Source organism: Chenopodium album, chromosome 19 (genome assembly GCF_948465745.1).
Source record: "Chenopodium album chromosome 19, dcCheAlbu1.1, whole genome shotgun sequence".
NCBI lineage: Eukaryota > Viridiplantae > Streptophyta > Magnoliopsida > Caryophyllales > Amaranthaceae > Chenopodium > Chenopodium album.
In genome coordinates, this window is record NC_137852.1 from 11722068 (window position 1) to 11738421 (window position 16354).

Consider the following 16354-nt stretch of genomic DNA (forward strand, 5'->3'; position numbering starts at 1 on the left):
CCTGAAAGCTTAAGCCAGCTTTTTAGGTTGATGTAGCAATAAAAGTAAATTTTGATTTTCTAATGTTTTTTTACCATATAATAGATTTCCTAGATGTAGAGTCTTAAACATTTTAAATGGGGCAATCCTAGTGGGATAAAAGGTGTACACGGAAAACGTCAATGTACAACTACACACTATATGTGTTTAACAGAGTATTAGAAAAGCTTATTGAATGAATCATGAGGGTGTGAATAACATAAAATTGTTTTTAATTATCAATCAGTTCAACAAGTTATATGATGCATATTGTGCTCTGTATAATACAAAGTATGAAAATTCTCAACACATTAAATCAAGCATAACCTCCCATGTAGCCTTTATAATACGTTCTATACATGCACAAATGAAAAGCTAACATCGCGTTCATATGTGAAAGTTTCCGTAATGAATTAATAATCCCTGTGGAAGCTTCAAAATGTAACCAGGCTCCCACCAGCTCATCTTAATCACAACGAATTCAGCAAACTCCTTGTGCAGCTTGTTGTTGATCATTGAAATGTATAATTAAGCAATGTCTTCTACACGTAGTCTTCCTATATTCTAGAACAAAGGAGATTAGTGGGTTATCGAGCAGCCAAAGAACACACACAACAGCTAATCTGCTACGAGTAATAGAAATACAGGTCTACAAGGAAAAATTAAACTGATGTGCTACAGATTGCATTGCTTCTTAAAACTTAATCACTTTTAAAAATCATAGACCAGTCCATCGCTTATCTATGGCACTATGCAAAAGATCAAAGATACAAAGTGTACTTTCGGTGACAATGACATCGGTCATTATATAGAACTATCTGTATCAGAAGCTTTCATCAAAATTCTCACAATTCTCCTCAGAGAGATTACAATGAATTACACAATTCCAAGTCAAGTAATTTGACAAAGGAGACATTATTGACATTAAGTTTTATTTGCTCAAACAAGAAGATTAAGATAATATTAGCTTCTAAATTTTCACACCCTATATCTAAAAGCAACCATGCTTATTCAAAATGTCCCCATATTTTCAGGATGACCAGCATCCTCAACACAACCAAGCAGTCTTTTCATGAACAAGTAGATTGAATGATACCTCAATTGATGTTAAGTGAAGACAAAGTACAATAGTGCTTATCCTGCCAATCTTCCCCACTGTCATCCCATACACCACCAGATCATCGTGGGAGACCTCAAGGCTTATGCGGTTTCAAAGGCATCCACATCAACTTCTTGTCCAAGTATGCCTTCACATGTAACTCCATTAGTGACCCTGCCATCAGAAGACATACCAAGAATCATGTTGTGTATATATACTAGAAAAACGCATAAAGGGTCAGGTTTAATTCTTTCAAAAGCCAACAATAGTCAGCAATGAAGCTTGGGACGTAAGCAACATACGGCCTAGATGTGATTGGGGTGATAAATCTCAAATAGACTTTCATGAAGTCACGAGTGGCTTTAATCAGAGCACAACTATTTTTCAATATATCATGAATCATAATTAAAGCTAAGTGCCTCTCTCTTTTGGTATTCAGACTCTAAAAGTTGGGGCATTGAGAACTGAGACAAAAGGCAAGGTAGGTGGGTTCAGTCCAGCAGGACTACAGTCTTTGGGAATCATAAACCAAATCCTTCTAACTGCTCACTGCCTCAATATGTGGTGAATCATGCATATTCCCTCAACATTTACCAAGCTCAATGATTTTAACTTGAAAATATGAACAAAATATGGGGGTTATGGATTCCCTTAGCATTAAGCATTCATATAATTCATGTTCCTACAAGATTCATAACAAAGATAATATGAGAAGCTAAGCAGCTGCCTTAACTAAAGATGTTATGTCCATTCATCTGCCTTAACTAAAGATGTTATGTCCATTCATCCACTATGCTTTCAAGACTAAAAATTGTGAAATTTCTCCCAAAACAAAAAGATTTTGAATTGAGCCTTGATTTGACAAACCACCTGTTTTGACTCTCAACAATGAGTCTATGAAATGAAGAACCAGTCAGAAGGAGAATGGCAGGGTTGTGTTTTTATGAGCTACAAGATGGTCAATCTTGTAAAAATTGGTAACAGAAGTTTCCAGAAGCAAAGGCTAGTCAGGGAATTGATCAAAGGAGTCATTAAAATATTTCTTCTGGTACTCCAGACAAGCTCAATGAGTTTTTGTAAATGACAGGTGAAAGTGTGCTGCTGTGGGCCCGTGGCTCTGAAGGATTGCTTTCACAGAACAGGTTCAATTGGATAAAATTACAGATGATGTTTCACCTATAGACACACAAACTTCTGAGTATCAAACCCATTCCATCAACAAATTCTACGAAATGATAATTAAGAAAAGGACAAAGAAGTAACATATTTATTACAAGAGCAGCTACATGATGAGTGTACGCAGAAAACAAGCAGGTCATATATAAGAGCAACTCCATGACCCGGGGGGGGGGGGGGTGGTGATGCAAAAACATAACACATTGGATTGAAGTCGCATGATTCAATTAAATAAAATGTAGTTGCAGCAAATTAGAATGACCAGGACATAATTATGGATGCAGCATTGCAGTCTCTAACTCTCTATTGCCCGAGGGATACTTAAAATCAATAATCAAGCAATTCTGTATGAAAATGTGGTGTTTATCGTCCACACTTTGCTTCCATCGACAAAAATAACAGAAATGGGATATTCAGTGAGCTCAGATGAAATGCTTACCAACAAGAATTGCAATAAATGCACTTCACATGGTAAGACCTCTCTCCAAGACAATAAGAGACTCGTAGCATCTTTCTCTGAGATTGTACCGATTTAACTCCAGCAATAGGATTGGCTGCTCAACTGGCAAAAAACTTCTCTATGCTGGCCAACCAGTAGTACTAAGTCTACCTACATAAATACCAAAAATGAGTTGTAAACTTAATCACTTGGGGAAATACTAACTAAACCTTGCCAGTTTCAGAAAACAATCATTAACGATATAGAGATGACATCAAAATTAGGAGAAAACTTTGATTTATTTATTTGTTTGTTTGTTTGCTTTAGTCTGCAATAGTTTCTTTCCAATTACATGGCACATACCTATAAAGATATTATAAAAGAAAAACACTTATGAACTCTGAAATGTCTTGTACAAAAGGCTGAACTTACAGAGAAGATAATGAAGTTGTTGAATTTCAGTAAATGCGCCTCCTTTATTCAAGTCTCCACCAGGGAGGAAGATTAGCCTTTCAAGGGAAAAAGCAAAACCTCACCCAATTAGCACACATACTCAAAATATTTTGAGCCAAAATGAGTAGGAGGGCTTTCTCAGAGGCTCCTTGAGTGAGGGAGTATCATAGTGCAGATTCAACTGTTCTCTCTTCAACAATGTGGCCAATTTAGTCATCAACTTAGATAAGAGGCCACCAATGTGAGAAGGATAACCTAAAAACAGTGGATTTAAGCTACTCCTTGCTGCTTGGACTAATTGTAACATGACCTTTTCCATAGTACTGTTCCTTCAATCTCAGAGCAGCAGCTTTCTTACCTGATCTCGCTAAAGTGCGACAGATAGAAGAGATGGTGCTTGTACCTGGAACCAAACCTTTATCAGTCATTTCATTCCACAATTTCATGGCTTCGGCTTGATATGATCGTTTCAAAATCTTCTCAAGCTCAGCTTGATTGGATAAATTGCACCACCCACTTATGAGTATGTCATATGTTGATGCATCAGGTGATCTGCCTCTAACTTGCATTTCATTCATAAGTTCTCTAGCCTGGCTCATCTTTCCCAACAGCGAAAACTGGTGGATAAGTGTATTGTATGCAGCAGTCGTGGGGATGAAACCTTTGCACACCATTTCGCAGTAAAGTCTGATAGACTCCTTTGTATTGCTCATCTTTGCATAACCCGAGACCAAAATATTGTACGTCACGGCATTAAACACAAATCCTCTTTCTTTCATTTCATCAATCAATCTCACTGCCTCTCTCGTTAAACCTGCAGAGAATACACCATCAAGCAGAGTATTGTAAGTGACCATATTAGGGGTCAGCCCCTCATTTAGCAATAAGGAATAGGTTGCAAAGGCCTTTTTTATATGGCTACTTCTGCAATATCCAAGTATAAAGTTGTTATAAGTGACAATATCGGCTGGTATTCCTCTGCTTTTCATGTTTTTTAAAACAGTAGAAGCCTTGTTTGTCATTCCCAGCTTGCACAAGACATTGATGAGGGTGTTATAGCTTAGATAATTTGCCTCAAGGCCCATGTCTAGAAGCTGCTCATGAATCTGCATGATTACACTTGCCCTTCTGGTCTTTGAAGCTGCAGCAAGGACAGCTCTGTGCACACTAGGCGTCGGGAAGAAACCAATAGCTGACATTTGAAACAGAATATCCATTGCTTTATCCAGCTTATCAAAATTACACAATCCTGTAACAAGGATATTACAGGTAATTTTATTGGGTATTAGCCCATGAACCTTCATATCAAACCACAATTTAAGAGCCTCTTCCACTCTTCCATCCTTACAATAAGCATGTATCATTGTGTTGTATGTAGCAGCATCTGCAACCAAATTAAACTGTTCCAGACCGCCATAAACCGATTCTGGTTCATACTTTCCATGCTTCAAAAGTCCACTCATCAACACATTAAATGCAACAATATCAAATCCTAAACCTTTTTCAGTGAATTCTTGGGCCAGATGAAGAGCAGCAGACACATTTCCCAACTTAAAGTAACCATCCATCAAATTTGTGTAGTTAAAACGATCAAGCAATAGGCCTCTAGACATGACATCCTTAACCAGATCCATTGCTTCGTCCATCTTTTCACTTCTTTTGTACATATTAACAAATGTGTCAACTATATATTTATTTTCTTCTAAATCTTGTGATTTCATTTCCTCGTACAACTCCAAGCCAAGCTCTTGCTTCCCAGCCATAACACACCCATGTATCAAAGTACCATATGTTATGGAATTAGGAACCACATTTTTCTGCACCATCTTCCTCAGTAATTCGAAAGCTTTCTCAAGCATTCCTTTTTTAATATATCCATTCATCATAGATGAGTAAGTAATGACACTTGGAAGAACACCTGAAACCTCCATCTCTTGCAGCATGAATTCAGCATTCTTCATGTTCCCTAATTTGCAGCAACCATCAATCAGTGCAGAATAGGTAATTTGATTGGGTCTCATGTTACGCATTAAGAGCATCTTAAATATGTCTTCAGCCTCTGTTGGTTTTCCAGCCTTAAAAAGCCCATCCATCATAGCTGTATACAAGACAAGATCAAGACATAACCCACGAACCACCATCTGACTTAGAAAGGCAAATGCGCCAAATGGATTCCCACATTTTAATAAAGCATGAATGATAGCTGAGGATGACACATGATTAGGTTCTATTCCCATTTGCTTCATCTCCTGAAAAAGAGCCTGTGCCTCTGTTACCTTTCCACTCTTGCAAAGGCCACTTAAAATGGAAGTATATGTAATCAGATCAGGGAAGATTCCAGCATTAACCATGTCCTGATATACAGCCAGTGCTTCATGCATTAGTTCTGGGGTGCCGTATGAAGTGATTAATGTTGTGTATGTAATCGCATTGGGTTGTACTATTGCTACACTTGTTTTCTTAGCATTGATCTGGATATCTTCCAAATCTGACAGTGACTGTTCACCTAACTGTGATTCCCATATCATATTCAATAGTTTCTTGGCCTCAGAAAAATTCCCGATCTTGCAAAACCCATAAAGTAAAATGTTATAAGTAATAATGTCAGGTAGTAAACCCATCTTGTGTACATCTTCCATTACTTGAAGAGCATTAGTCATCATACCGTTTTTGCAAAAGCCATGAATCAAGGTGTTAAAGCTTATCAGATCAGGAAGACAATCAACATTGTCACCCTTGTATTTGCTTAAATTATTTAAAACCTGTTCTGCGTGTCCCATCAATCCAATATCACAAAAACCCTTGATCAAAATATTACCAGTACAGATATCAATAGGAATTCCCTTCTTTATCATCTGAGACAAGCATCCCAAGGCCTGCTCTGGCAAGTTTCGCTGGCAGAATCCCCATATCAGAGTGTTATATGTGACAGTATCAACTTCAACAACAGTCCCAACAAAGTGAAGAGCAGAATCCAACATGCCCAAATTGCATAAAGTGCGGATTAATATGTTATGGGTGGAGACATTAGGCACTACCCCACAAGCCAGCATCTCTGAATAGACAAGCCATACCTGATGATCAGTTAAAAGAAAATTTCAAATTATCCAATTAGCAAGTAGTTCGAATAGAATGCCCTCAGTACGGAGACAAGGGAAATCCACAATATAGCATTTTCCAACACAAGCCACACCTAAATAATATAATAGAGCTACTTTAAAGCCTGATTTAGTGATGTGTATCAATTACACACAAAAGCACAATCAAATTGCAATTGCCTTAAAGAAGGGGTGAAGGGAAGCATATACCCACATTTTAAACCCATCTACACTTATTTCTCCTAAATCAAGAACTATGAGCACAATAAGTAGCAAGATTTTTTTTTTCCCCTTCTCATAAGACTCATAGGACAGGGGGAGAGGGGGGGGGGGGGTATAAATTATATCAATATGATAGGCATGTAAGTTAGCTCCAGCCATCAAAGATCATCCATTTAACTTACTTTATATTCAAGAAATCTTATGATTTCCTCAACCCTGCCAATGCACACACACATACCATTCACCCAACCAGACCCAAAAGAAATCAGGAAAACACTAGGGGGTTTGGAGTTCTTGCAGTGAAATCATACAGTGACAAACAAGATCAATCATACAGTGCCAAATACATGATCAATCTTCGTTCTTGCAAAGCGGAATCATAAAGTGCCAAATACAAGATCAATCTTCGCTTTACAAATTAAATCAATAAATATTAGGACCTAGCATATCCACTCTTTACCTAATCAAAGACCTTGGCACCCATATAATTAATTTGGATCTCCTCCTTGTGAATAGAAAACAGAATTTTGTGCTCTCACAGTAGGAGTTCCAAAATCTTTTCAAAAAGGACATCCCTTGGTTTTTGTGGTTACAATTTTACCCATCAAGGATTCTTCGCAGATAAGGATATATTGAATAATTCTTCACATCCTTACTTTCCAAAGAATTTTTGCTTTATCTAACATTCAACTCTGGTATATTGAAAAATACGCGAGAAAATGTGAATTGTCAATTAGCATCCAAAGTACAGTATTGAATGTATCTTCCACTCTTATACTCATTTATATTTATTTAAAATGGTTAAACCGTCAAATTGAAACACACATATCAAAATTGACCATTTATAAAAAGCATTGTGTGCAGTGAGTCACAGGCTGTAATAATGGTGACATTTTCATTTGGTTGTACAGTGTGATTAGCATGCACCCAATACTTTGCAATCCTAAGAAGTGGCATAGGATGTCAGCCGCCCCCTTCCCCCCAATCCACCTTATATAAAAGGTAAATAACCAACCCCAAAAAGCAACATCTAACCAATTTAAATGCACAAGCAATACCTGACAAACCATGCCAAGGTTATGAAAGCCACGCAGGAGGTGATTCCAAGACCGCAAGTCTGACGGAGCAACTCCATTTGATCGCATGAAGGAAAATGTTTGAATAGCCCGGGAAGGATGTCCACAGGACAAAAATAGATGAATGAGGGAGCACAAAAGGGAGGCATAGAATTTTGTCTTTGAATGTGGTATGGAAACTTGAGATGATGATTTGAAAAGGGAATTGTGAGAGGGGAGATATTTGATGGGGATTGAAAGAGCATTTGTAAGCGAAGAAAAAGGTGCAAGAAAATTCCTTCTTCTACGCCTGACAAATTGCATAAACAACATTATTGATCATTTCTTCACATTGCATCTACTGTCTTCAAAAATTCACAAATCATTGTTGTTATTGTATTAAGTTCTCCACTTCCCTGAGAGTCAAGAAATAATTTTTATCAGTTACATTGATGGCATTGACAACACCCCCAAAAGAGCAAGATTTTGTACTTCTTTTTAATTGCAACTTCCACATAAAATTTCTAATAATAATAATAAATAAATAAAATCAGAATTCTCCATCAAAATCCCCTCAAAATTTGAATTTAAGTTAAAATATAAGACTTCGAGCTCTTATTCATCCTTTCTTCTGCCAAATAAAATTCAAATCTTTCAGGTTTTAGCTCTATTTTATCAGCTTGTCCATATACATCAATTTTTACTCAACAATTTTAAAATACCCTTTTACACAACATTCAGCAAAATCAAATATGAAATCATAAAAGCAGATGAAATCAAAAATTAAAAGTAATAATAATGCAACAAACCCATTAATCAAGTCAATTATAAAAGTAAATGAAACACAAAATAAATAAGAATACAACAAACTCATCAATCAAGTAAAAAATTAGCTGATAAAAGCATAAATAAATGCAACATTTGAACAAAACACTCAAACCCATTACCACAAATTGCATATATAAATAAATTTCAAAGTAATCTGGAAAGGGGAAGAATACTACCTGAGCTCAATGGCGGCTGAAGCTCCCAAGTTCAGTGGTTACTGGTTATAGGTTTAGGAATTTGATGGGTTAAAAACCCAAGAATAAAATTGATTCTGCTTTTTCTAATTGTTTAATACAAGATCAATAAATATTGGAAGAGAATTGATTACAAGAATTGTAGAAAGAAGAGAGAGAAAGAAGAGAGAGATTGTTATGCTTATTCAGGCAGTCGAGACTCGAGAGAACTCTGCTGTTCTCACTCGACTGGTCGACTCACTTTTTTTTTTTTTTTTTTTTTTTCTTTTTTATTTTTAAACAATGATAATATTAACATTGATAACCATCTCCTTTTCTCTCTTCTCTCTCCTAAACCTAGTCTCCATTGTCAATTTTCAAGGGGCTTCCATCGGATTTCACCGGTGGAAAGCCCCAATCTTTATTTTCTTTTAAGCCTTTTGTTTTAGGTTACAATAATGTCTCCCTCGAAAGAAAGGGTTTATCTCCTTCGAAAGACAAGGTTTTTTCGATCTCCTTCGAAAGACAAGGTTTTATTTGTGCTTAATTTGGTCTCCGGTTGTGCGGGGCTACTATTGATTAGGGCTCGGATTCGGGTTACGGAATCAGCACAAGAATTAACTTTCTTACAAAATTGTGAAGCGACGACGAATCCACTCAAAAAGTTGTATGAGACAACGAATCGAGAATATGCCGAATTGTTATATTTATGTATTTGGATTCTTAGCCGTTCCCCGATTAATTCTTGTTTGATTTTGTTAAATTCGTTTTCATTATCGTTCATTGTCAATTATAGATGCCGTATGGCTTATATTAATGAAATTTAGTGTCCTTTGGGACTTCTTTCAAAAAAAAAAAAAAAATTCTTGAATCCTGAGTACTAGTACATTTTTTATGGTTAAGAGGTCGTTAAACGACATTCGTATTTTACCAGGTAATACCCCGCATATTAAACTTAAATGGACGAATATATACTCACGTGAATTCTATGTTTTCCATCTCTTTAACTCAATCTAATATTTTCTCCTCCAAACAAATCACCGCCAAGGATAAAGTTATCACCAGAATTAAAGTCGTGATTTTTTTTAAAAAAAATTTTGTCAAAAAGTATGAAATTTTCGAAAATCTCATGTGAATAGGTGGTTCTCACCAAGAATTTTGAAAAATCTAAGCATTTTGTTTTCTATTTTTTTACGATTATTGTTTTTATAATAACTTTTGATTCCAAACTTAGATTAAGGCGTAATATATAGTTGGAAATGTCTAGAAAAATACTTTCAAACCCAATTGGAACAAGGTCAATATCTTAAGATATTATGACCAAGATAGTACATATGTACAAGGGTGTCCATTTTAGACCAAGTTTAGCATTTAAATCATATCTCCTTTTTATATCGGAATTGGACTTCTGATACATCAATGCATTTGTTCATTGTTCATACTTGACATCACTTAAGTGAAGAACTTATAAAATTAACTTACCCAAACTTTTTTTTTTTTTTTGAAAGAAAACTTGCCCAAACTTTAATATTTGAAAGAATTGACAAGAAGGTGAGAAGAACCAAACCCTAAGACGATTTATTAATTGTTGGTTGTTTTATAAAGCTTAACCTCTCTACCCTATTCATAAAAAGAGTTCCAGGAAAATAAAAACAGGGTTCAATCGAGCACAGGAGTTTCAACTACTGCTATACTTCTATTCGAAATCATGTATGGAGTATTACTTTCAATTGATCAATAAAACAATCAGCTAATTGGCATTGTATAAAATAATTACAAAGAATAATGACATAAGTCACTGGTATCGAAGTCATTTTTAATGTCATCCAACAGCAGATCTTTGAATCAATTTGGTACAGATCTGGAAAGCAAGAAGGCGTGTCAAAACTTCTGGAGTCACTGACCACCCAACCCTAGCAGTAGTCAAGACTCAATTCCAACAAAAAGACTAGCCTGAAAGGCATGGAAATGCTTCAACGATGACAAATTTCTCAATTATGCCAAGGATGACATGACATCGATGGCACTTCCTAGTGGCCATGCTGCTTCGACCAGAGAATTTCCGTACGGCACTTTCTTCACCAATGTCATCTCTTGTGAAGGCTTTAGGCCTGTGTAAAAACACCAAGCACACAGTAGAAGATTAGAATAAGTTTAACGAGCCTTAAGGGAAATCGTTTATCAATTATCATAGAAATAGATCAGAGAATCAACTTACCAAAACCATCAACAAGTAGCGTGTATTGGTAAACAAGATCCATGCATAGGTAAGGCAGGTTTCCTTCTTCAACATCTGGGTATTTAGATTTCCCATCTTCAATCTTGGTGCCACAAGCACGCTCAGCAGCTTCCTTGAAATCTGAAGGACGTACAGTGACAACTGGTTTCTCTGACTTAATAAAACCAGCCTGCACAAACAATAAATAGAGTTTAATTAATAATTATTTTTTTTTTGGTGAAGAGACTTTAATTAATATACCAAACTACAGGAACCGCATTTTATATTATATTTTATTTATTTATTTGATCGTAAGGGATGTCGATGACTACACGAAATAATCACTTTTGGTTCATGTAGCCAACCCCACTTATGGGATTAAGGCTTTGATTGATTGATTGATAGATTTATTTATTTATTTATTTATTTTAACGTAGGAGGAAAGGGATTCTTTTGAAGTTAGAAGAAGAACCCCTTAGCTATTTCAAATAATGAAACTAAATAACATACCTCGGCTGCTCTATCAAAGAAAAATGAAGCAACAAACAGATTCTTCTGTCCATCACCCCCACCACCATTCCATACACCACCAAAAGAGCACTTCATGTGTGTACATGTTTCATTGACTTTCAAAGCTTTCGCTGTGAATGATTTGCAAGAATCCACATCTGCGCCAGATGGAGAAGCTGACACCTCATACTGAGCTCCTCCATACTTGTATGAACCTTAAAAGCAGAAAATTATAATGTCAATTATCATAATGATGAGTAAATCTACAAGACCCATTGAAAGGCTGTTTTTAAAAAATCAAAAATAAAATAAAAGAAAAAACTGACTTCCATATTTAGGATAAAAAGACAATTTGATCAAGAAATATATCTGATATGTATGAATACTCATTCACCCGAACTCACCAAACCAGAGCACTTAAAAAATTAGGGGAATAAATTTCACTAGTAACTTATACACATGAATATGTACAGATATCAAAGAAAAACACTATCCATTTTCATTGATTTAGAAAAAAACATAATATCACCTACAAGGAATGTGAACCTATCACATGAAAGAATACCATTACATATGACAGCCCAATGCCTCTCAGGAGGCTCCCAGATATGGCACACGTTGACAGAAAAAGGGCGGTTAATAGATCTTCTGCTATCAAGAAAATTAATTCAAGATGGCTTGAATAAATGGATTGTGTACCATGAAAATGAATACACATTATAGCGTTCATAACATAACAACCACCAAGTGCCTTGTGTAAATCACCAGCTTAAGATAGGTCTGAGGATCATATAGTAAACTTAAACATGCAATTGTAGCATAAAATGGCAAAAGAATCAAACCATTAGCTACTTAGGAATAAAGGAAGCAAAAGAGCACTGTAAAAAAGATGTTACAAAGTCATCCAAATGAATATGATGTGCATACTCCAATGGGCAGTAGTTGAAATAATGACGGATATGATAGCAGAAATCAATGAGTTTATACCTTGATAGCCTGGCAATATGCACGGATTTTCTGAATCCCCAACTGCCTTCAAAATCTCAGCACGAGCTGCCAGTAAACCATAGTGCAAGTAACTGAAAAACAGAAGCCTCAATGAGCTTAAAGGTAATAGCAAAACAATTTAAAGACAAGTTCATTTAGATACAAAGATACTGACACAGAAACAAGGCGTAAAAAAACAAGCACAGAAAGTACTTTAGAGAGAAGACAGGCTGACCTGTGCACATATAGGTAGTACTTTTTACCCTTTAGATACATTTCCCTCACATATGCCTCCTCACCATCAGACACCTTTGGAGCATTAGCAGCATCACTCTCAGAAACAGCATATGCCATCTGAACAGACCCACCTCCAAGATCAACTACTCCCACTGTATCTGAGTATTTCTTTCCCAATTTTCCTAGAAGATAGTTTATGGTTACCTACACACCAATGAAGAAAAACAAATTAAGCTCCAAATGCTTAACATAAAGGCGCCAAATGCCGAAGCCACTAAATCCAGCGTCATGCATGTAAGGATTCAAGGGGAGAAAAACACATGCACAGAGTGAGCGCTTTCAAAATCTATAACCAATCAACTAGGTTCCATCATAAAAATAGGCCCGTTTAAGAGCATAACCATCAGCAACCAAAAGCACACATAATCCCATATAAAAGAAAAGGGATAGTACTGTAAGGCAATGAAAGGTACTACCTGACAAGCATTTATGCCCTCATCGAAGAGAAACAGCAATGGATACCATTGACATAGTCTATAAGCAGAGACTATACTATAAAAAAAACCACTAAGTAGCAAAAAAAGGAAAAAAAATCCAATAAACTGTGTTAAATACTGTGGTCTGTAGAATCCAGTCAAGCATTTTGAAAACAGGCACAGCAAGACGACTCACAATAAACTGAAAAATAAATGGTGAACAGACAACACTACTACACTAGACTATTTCCTTTGCTACCCAATTTAGTCCTCAAAATCTACTAAAAGAGCCCACATAACAGTATATATGTAGTAAAAATTAATTCACTAGGACTTTAGAATATGCAACAAAAGAAGTTTAAGGATGTGACCACATACCCACTGAAATGCACCTTCCTGGTTTCCATCCAAGACAGTGACCCAGTCTGGTTCTGATTTCAAATCACTTTTATCCTTGAGCAGGTCCCTGACCTATATAAAATAAGATACCAACGTCAATTAAAAGGCAAAAAGAGAAAGACATTTTTGTCAAATATCCTCTGACAACCAACAATGAGAGACACCAAAAAGTAATAATTTATTATCCATGACAAATAAGAGAGTCAAGAAAATACTGCTTGCAATATTCTTTCAGGCGCATCACCATCCAATTGCCTCAAACCTGCAGTTGCCTATAAGAGAAAATGGCTCAATTTTTTCAGGTTATATTGGCAAATAACAAAATATCAGACAATTGATCATTTAGAGAAGAAGAACTATCAGCTACATAGCTTACCCCAACTTTGACGGGAGTCTTCCCAAGCAAGTCCTTGGGAATAACAGCTTCTGCTTGCTCTAGGAGAGAAACTAGTGAATTAGCAGCATCCTGAGGGTTGCTTGCAAAAGAACTTAGACCTGGTTTTTTCTACAATGAAAAATTGAAAACCAGGGTTATATAACAATTGCAAGTATTGCAATTTAATTTCTGTTCACTCAATGATGAAGCTTGACAGGAAAAGTAGAAGCATGAGTAAGACACGATATCTACCACCTATAAGAAGCCAAATATTACACAACAGAAAATGAAAGAAGAAAAAGGAGCAGCAACCACTGCATAGGGATATAGACAAATACAGTCAACAACATTTTGCAAGCTCAGTAAAGGTTGGGATAAGCCCTGCCTTCAATAGAGAAACAAGTAGCTTTAAACACAGAAGTAAACCAAGAAAGGGACAAACTAGAAGAAACATCTCGAGCTCAAGGTTTACTAGATGATTCAAAAACCTATCATAAGTAAAATTGCAATTCTACAAACAAATCCACCAACTACCGAAGCCCCTGCCTATGGATCCCCCCACCCATGAGATAACTGATCCCCCTGCAATACTAAAGCAAATATATAATTTTTATGCCCAGATAACTGATCAGTAATCACTAGATAAGGATAATGATGCATTTTGATTTCATTCTCGAATTTCAAACTCTAACCAAAAACTAGAGATGATCAAATCACTGAAACAATAAGCTACAGACTTGTCCAGCATTCAATTATTTAAACCCCATCAAAACTCATCCCTAAAATCCATCAATGTATAATGCACCATAATTAAACCCATTATTACATTCATGAAAAAATAAAAGTCCATTCAGAAACTGCAAAGCCAATTACCAAGCAAATTCAAACTAACCTTAGACACAATTATGTGTTACCAGCCTTAACCATTAGATCCATATTATATAGATAGATCATAAGCAACCCAACACTCCCAAATCAGTTCAAAAGCATAATTCAGAAGAATTTCACAAATCCCCGCAAAAAATAAAACTAAATCCAAATCAAACCCAGTAAATTTTAATCCAAAATACCACAAAAACAATCAACACTCTCAAATCAGCATAAAGAAGAATTCAGAAAAATTGACAAATTCCTACAAAACTAAACTTAAATCCAAATCAAACCCACTAAATAAAAATTCAAAATTTTGACAAAAATACACTCACCTGAACAAAGAGTTCGAGATCATTACCAATGGGAACAAGATCCAAATTCTTATCGAAACAAAAAACATGAACCCTACTCCCAGAACTCCCAGCATCAAAGATCACAGCATATCTATTACCACCAACCATACCAGTCTTCATCTTCCTAGGAGAGAACCCTTCGTCAGTGGGACCCGGCATCATATAGAGAACAAACGAGATCAGCAAAAGGGGCAATGTAATGACAAGAATTATACCCTTATAACGGTAAATCTTGTCAGAAAACGACTCTTGTTGATACTTGTTTTTCTTAAGCATTTTGTCGAACGAGTGGTGTGCGTCTTGTAAATGGGGTTGATCAGATGATGATGGGGAAGTTGATGATGAAACCCCAACTGGGTTTGACGACGACAGTGGCGGTGCCTGACCCTCCGTGAAAAGCTCCGCCGATGACGGCGATCTGTATCTGATCTGCCCGTTTACGCCACCCGACGACTCCAGTTCTTCGGATTTGGGTGGATAAATTTTGAATTTTTTTGGGAATTTGGGGGAATTTGATGAAATGGGTGATTAATTTTTTTGGGTTTTTTTGATAAATTCTCTTCACTCTCTCTTCCTAAGGGAGGAAAGGGAAGAGATTTAGGAGTTTGAGTATGATAGAAATAAAATGATGGAAATTTTTATTTATATATTCCAATGTTTTGATGGTTTCAGGTATTTATATAGTATGGGATTTTTAAAAATTAAAATTATTTTTATTTGATATGTATGGAGGAAAAGTAGGGGAACTTTCATGGGGAGTGTCGGGGAGAAAGCAATTGTAGTTTCACATCTCAATGAAGATTTTTTTTTTTTTGACAAGCTCAATCAAGAATTTGGTTTCTTATTTTGATTTTTTTAAGCATATTTTGATATTACTTAATTGATATAATCTTTTTTTAAAAAAATAGATAATAGAGTTTTTATGAACTATGTTTATTAAGGGCGAAGCCAAATTTGACTGAAAACAGGCTGTCTAATAAGCACGATTGAAAAGGGGGTCGATCTAATATGCATCTATGTTACTTTAATAAGTATGAGTAAGGTGAAACACAATAGGGGATCATGGCCCTCTTAGGCCTCAACTAAGCTTCACTCATTTAGTTTATGTTAAAAAAAAAAATGGAAATGTAAGAGGATAACATTGTCAGGTGGTGTTACTGTAATAATAATATATATTTTTTTTTTTTACCATTTCATTTTACCCCTTTTCAAGTTACCAAGCTAAAGCAAGTCCACATCTCAAAAGCGTTAATAAACAAAAATTTAACTTAGTCTGACTCAAGTTTAATATGAGTTCTGTGTTTAGGAAATTTTTCATTGTGGAAGTCTAGAACCAAGCATCAACCTCAATTATAGAAGCAAAC

At 35.9% G+C, this 16354-nt stretch overlaps 2 protein-coding genes across 3 annotated transcripts; both read right to left on the reverse strand.

Moving 5' to 3' along the window:
- Positions 1-228: 228 nt before the first annotated feature.
- On the reverse strand, positions 229-8818 carry LOC145596007 (uncharacterized). 2 transcript variants are annotated; one of them, XM_081652438.1, is made up of 6 exons: positions 8565-8818; positions 7564-7976; positions 3165-6259; positions 2733-2903; positions 1115-1291; positions 229-575 (listed from the first exon to the last, which is right to left on the reverse strand). In XM_081652438.1, exons 2-3 carry the CDS (start codon positions 7891-7893, stop codon positions 3461-3463), a joined length of 3129 nt encoding a protein of 1042 aa, XP_081508564.1. In that variant the 5' UTR covers positions 7894-7976; positions 8565-8818; the 3' UTR covers positions 229-575; positions 1115-1291; positions 2733-2903; positions 3165-3460. The 2 variants fall into 2 exon arrangements, with proteins under 2 accessions (XP_081508564.1, XP_081508563.1); XM_081652437.1 differs by having other exon boundaries at positions 229-582.
- A 1454-nt stretch (positions 8819-10272) lies between these two features.
- Positions 10273-15728, reverse strand: LOC145596008 (apyrase 2-like). The gene is made up of 9 exons (XM_081652439.1): positions 14970-15728; positions 13765-13893; positions 13604-13660; positions 13368-13460; positions 12512-12717; positions 12277-12368; positions 11290-11504; positions 10780-10969; positions 10273-10672 (listed from the first exon to the last, which is right to left on the reverse strand). The coding sequence occupies exons 1-9, from the start codon at positions 15264-15266 to the stop codon at positions 10557-10559; spliced, it is 1395 nt and encodes a 464-aa protein (XP_081508565.1). The 5' UTR covers positions 15267-15728; the 3' UTR covers positions 10273-10556.
- Positions 15729-16354: the final 626 nt, after the last annotated feature.

Bases quoted from the DNA above. Each gene is read 5' to 3' on its own strand.
- LOC145596007 (XM_081652438.1), bottom strand. From the start codon at position 7,893: ATGTTGTTTATGCAATTTGTCAGGCGTAGAAGAAGGAATTTTCTTGCA. The intron at 6,260-7,563 runs GTATTGCTTGTG...ACTGATCATCAG, and splicing joins ACCTTGGCATGGTTTGTCAG to GTATGGCTTGTCTATTCAGA.
- LOC145596008 (XM_081652439.1), bottom strand. From the start codon at position 15,266: ATGCTTAAGAAAAACAAGTATCAACAAGAGTCGTTTTCTGACAAGATT. The intron at 13,661-13,764 runs GTAAGCTATGTA...TTTCTCTTATAG, and splicing joins AGACTCCCGTCAAAGTTGGG to GCAACTGCAGGTTTGAGGCA. The intron at 13,461-13,603 runs GTATTTTCTTGA...TATTTTATATAG, and splicing joins CTGAAAGAATATTGCAAGCA to GTCAGGGACCTGCTCAAGGA.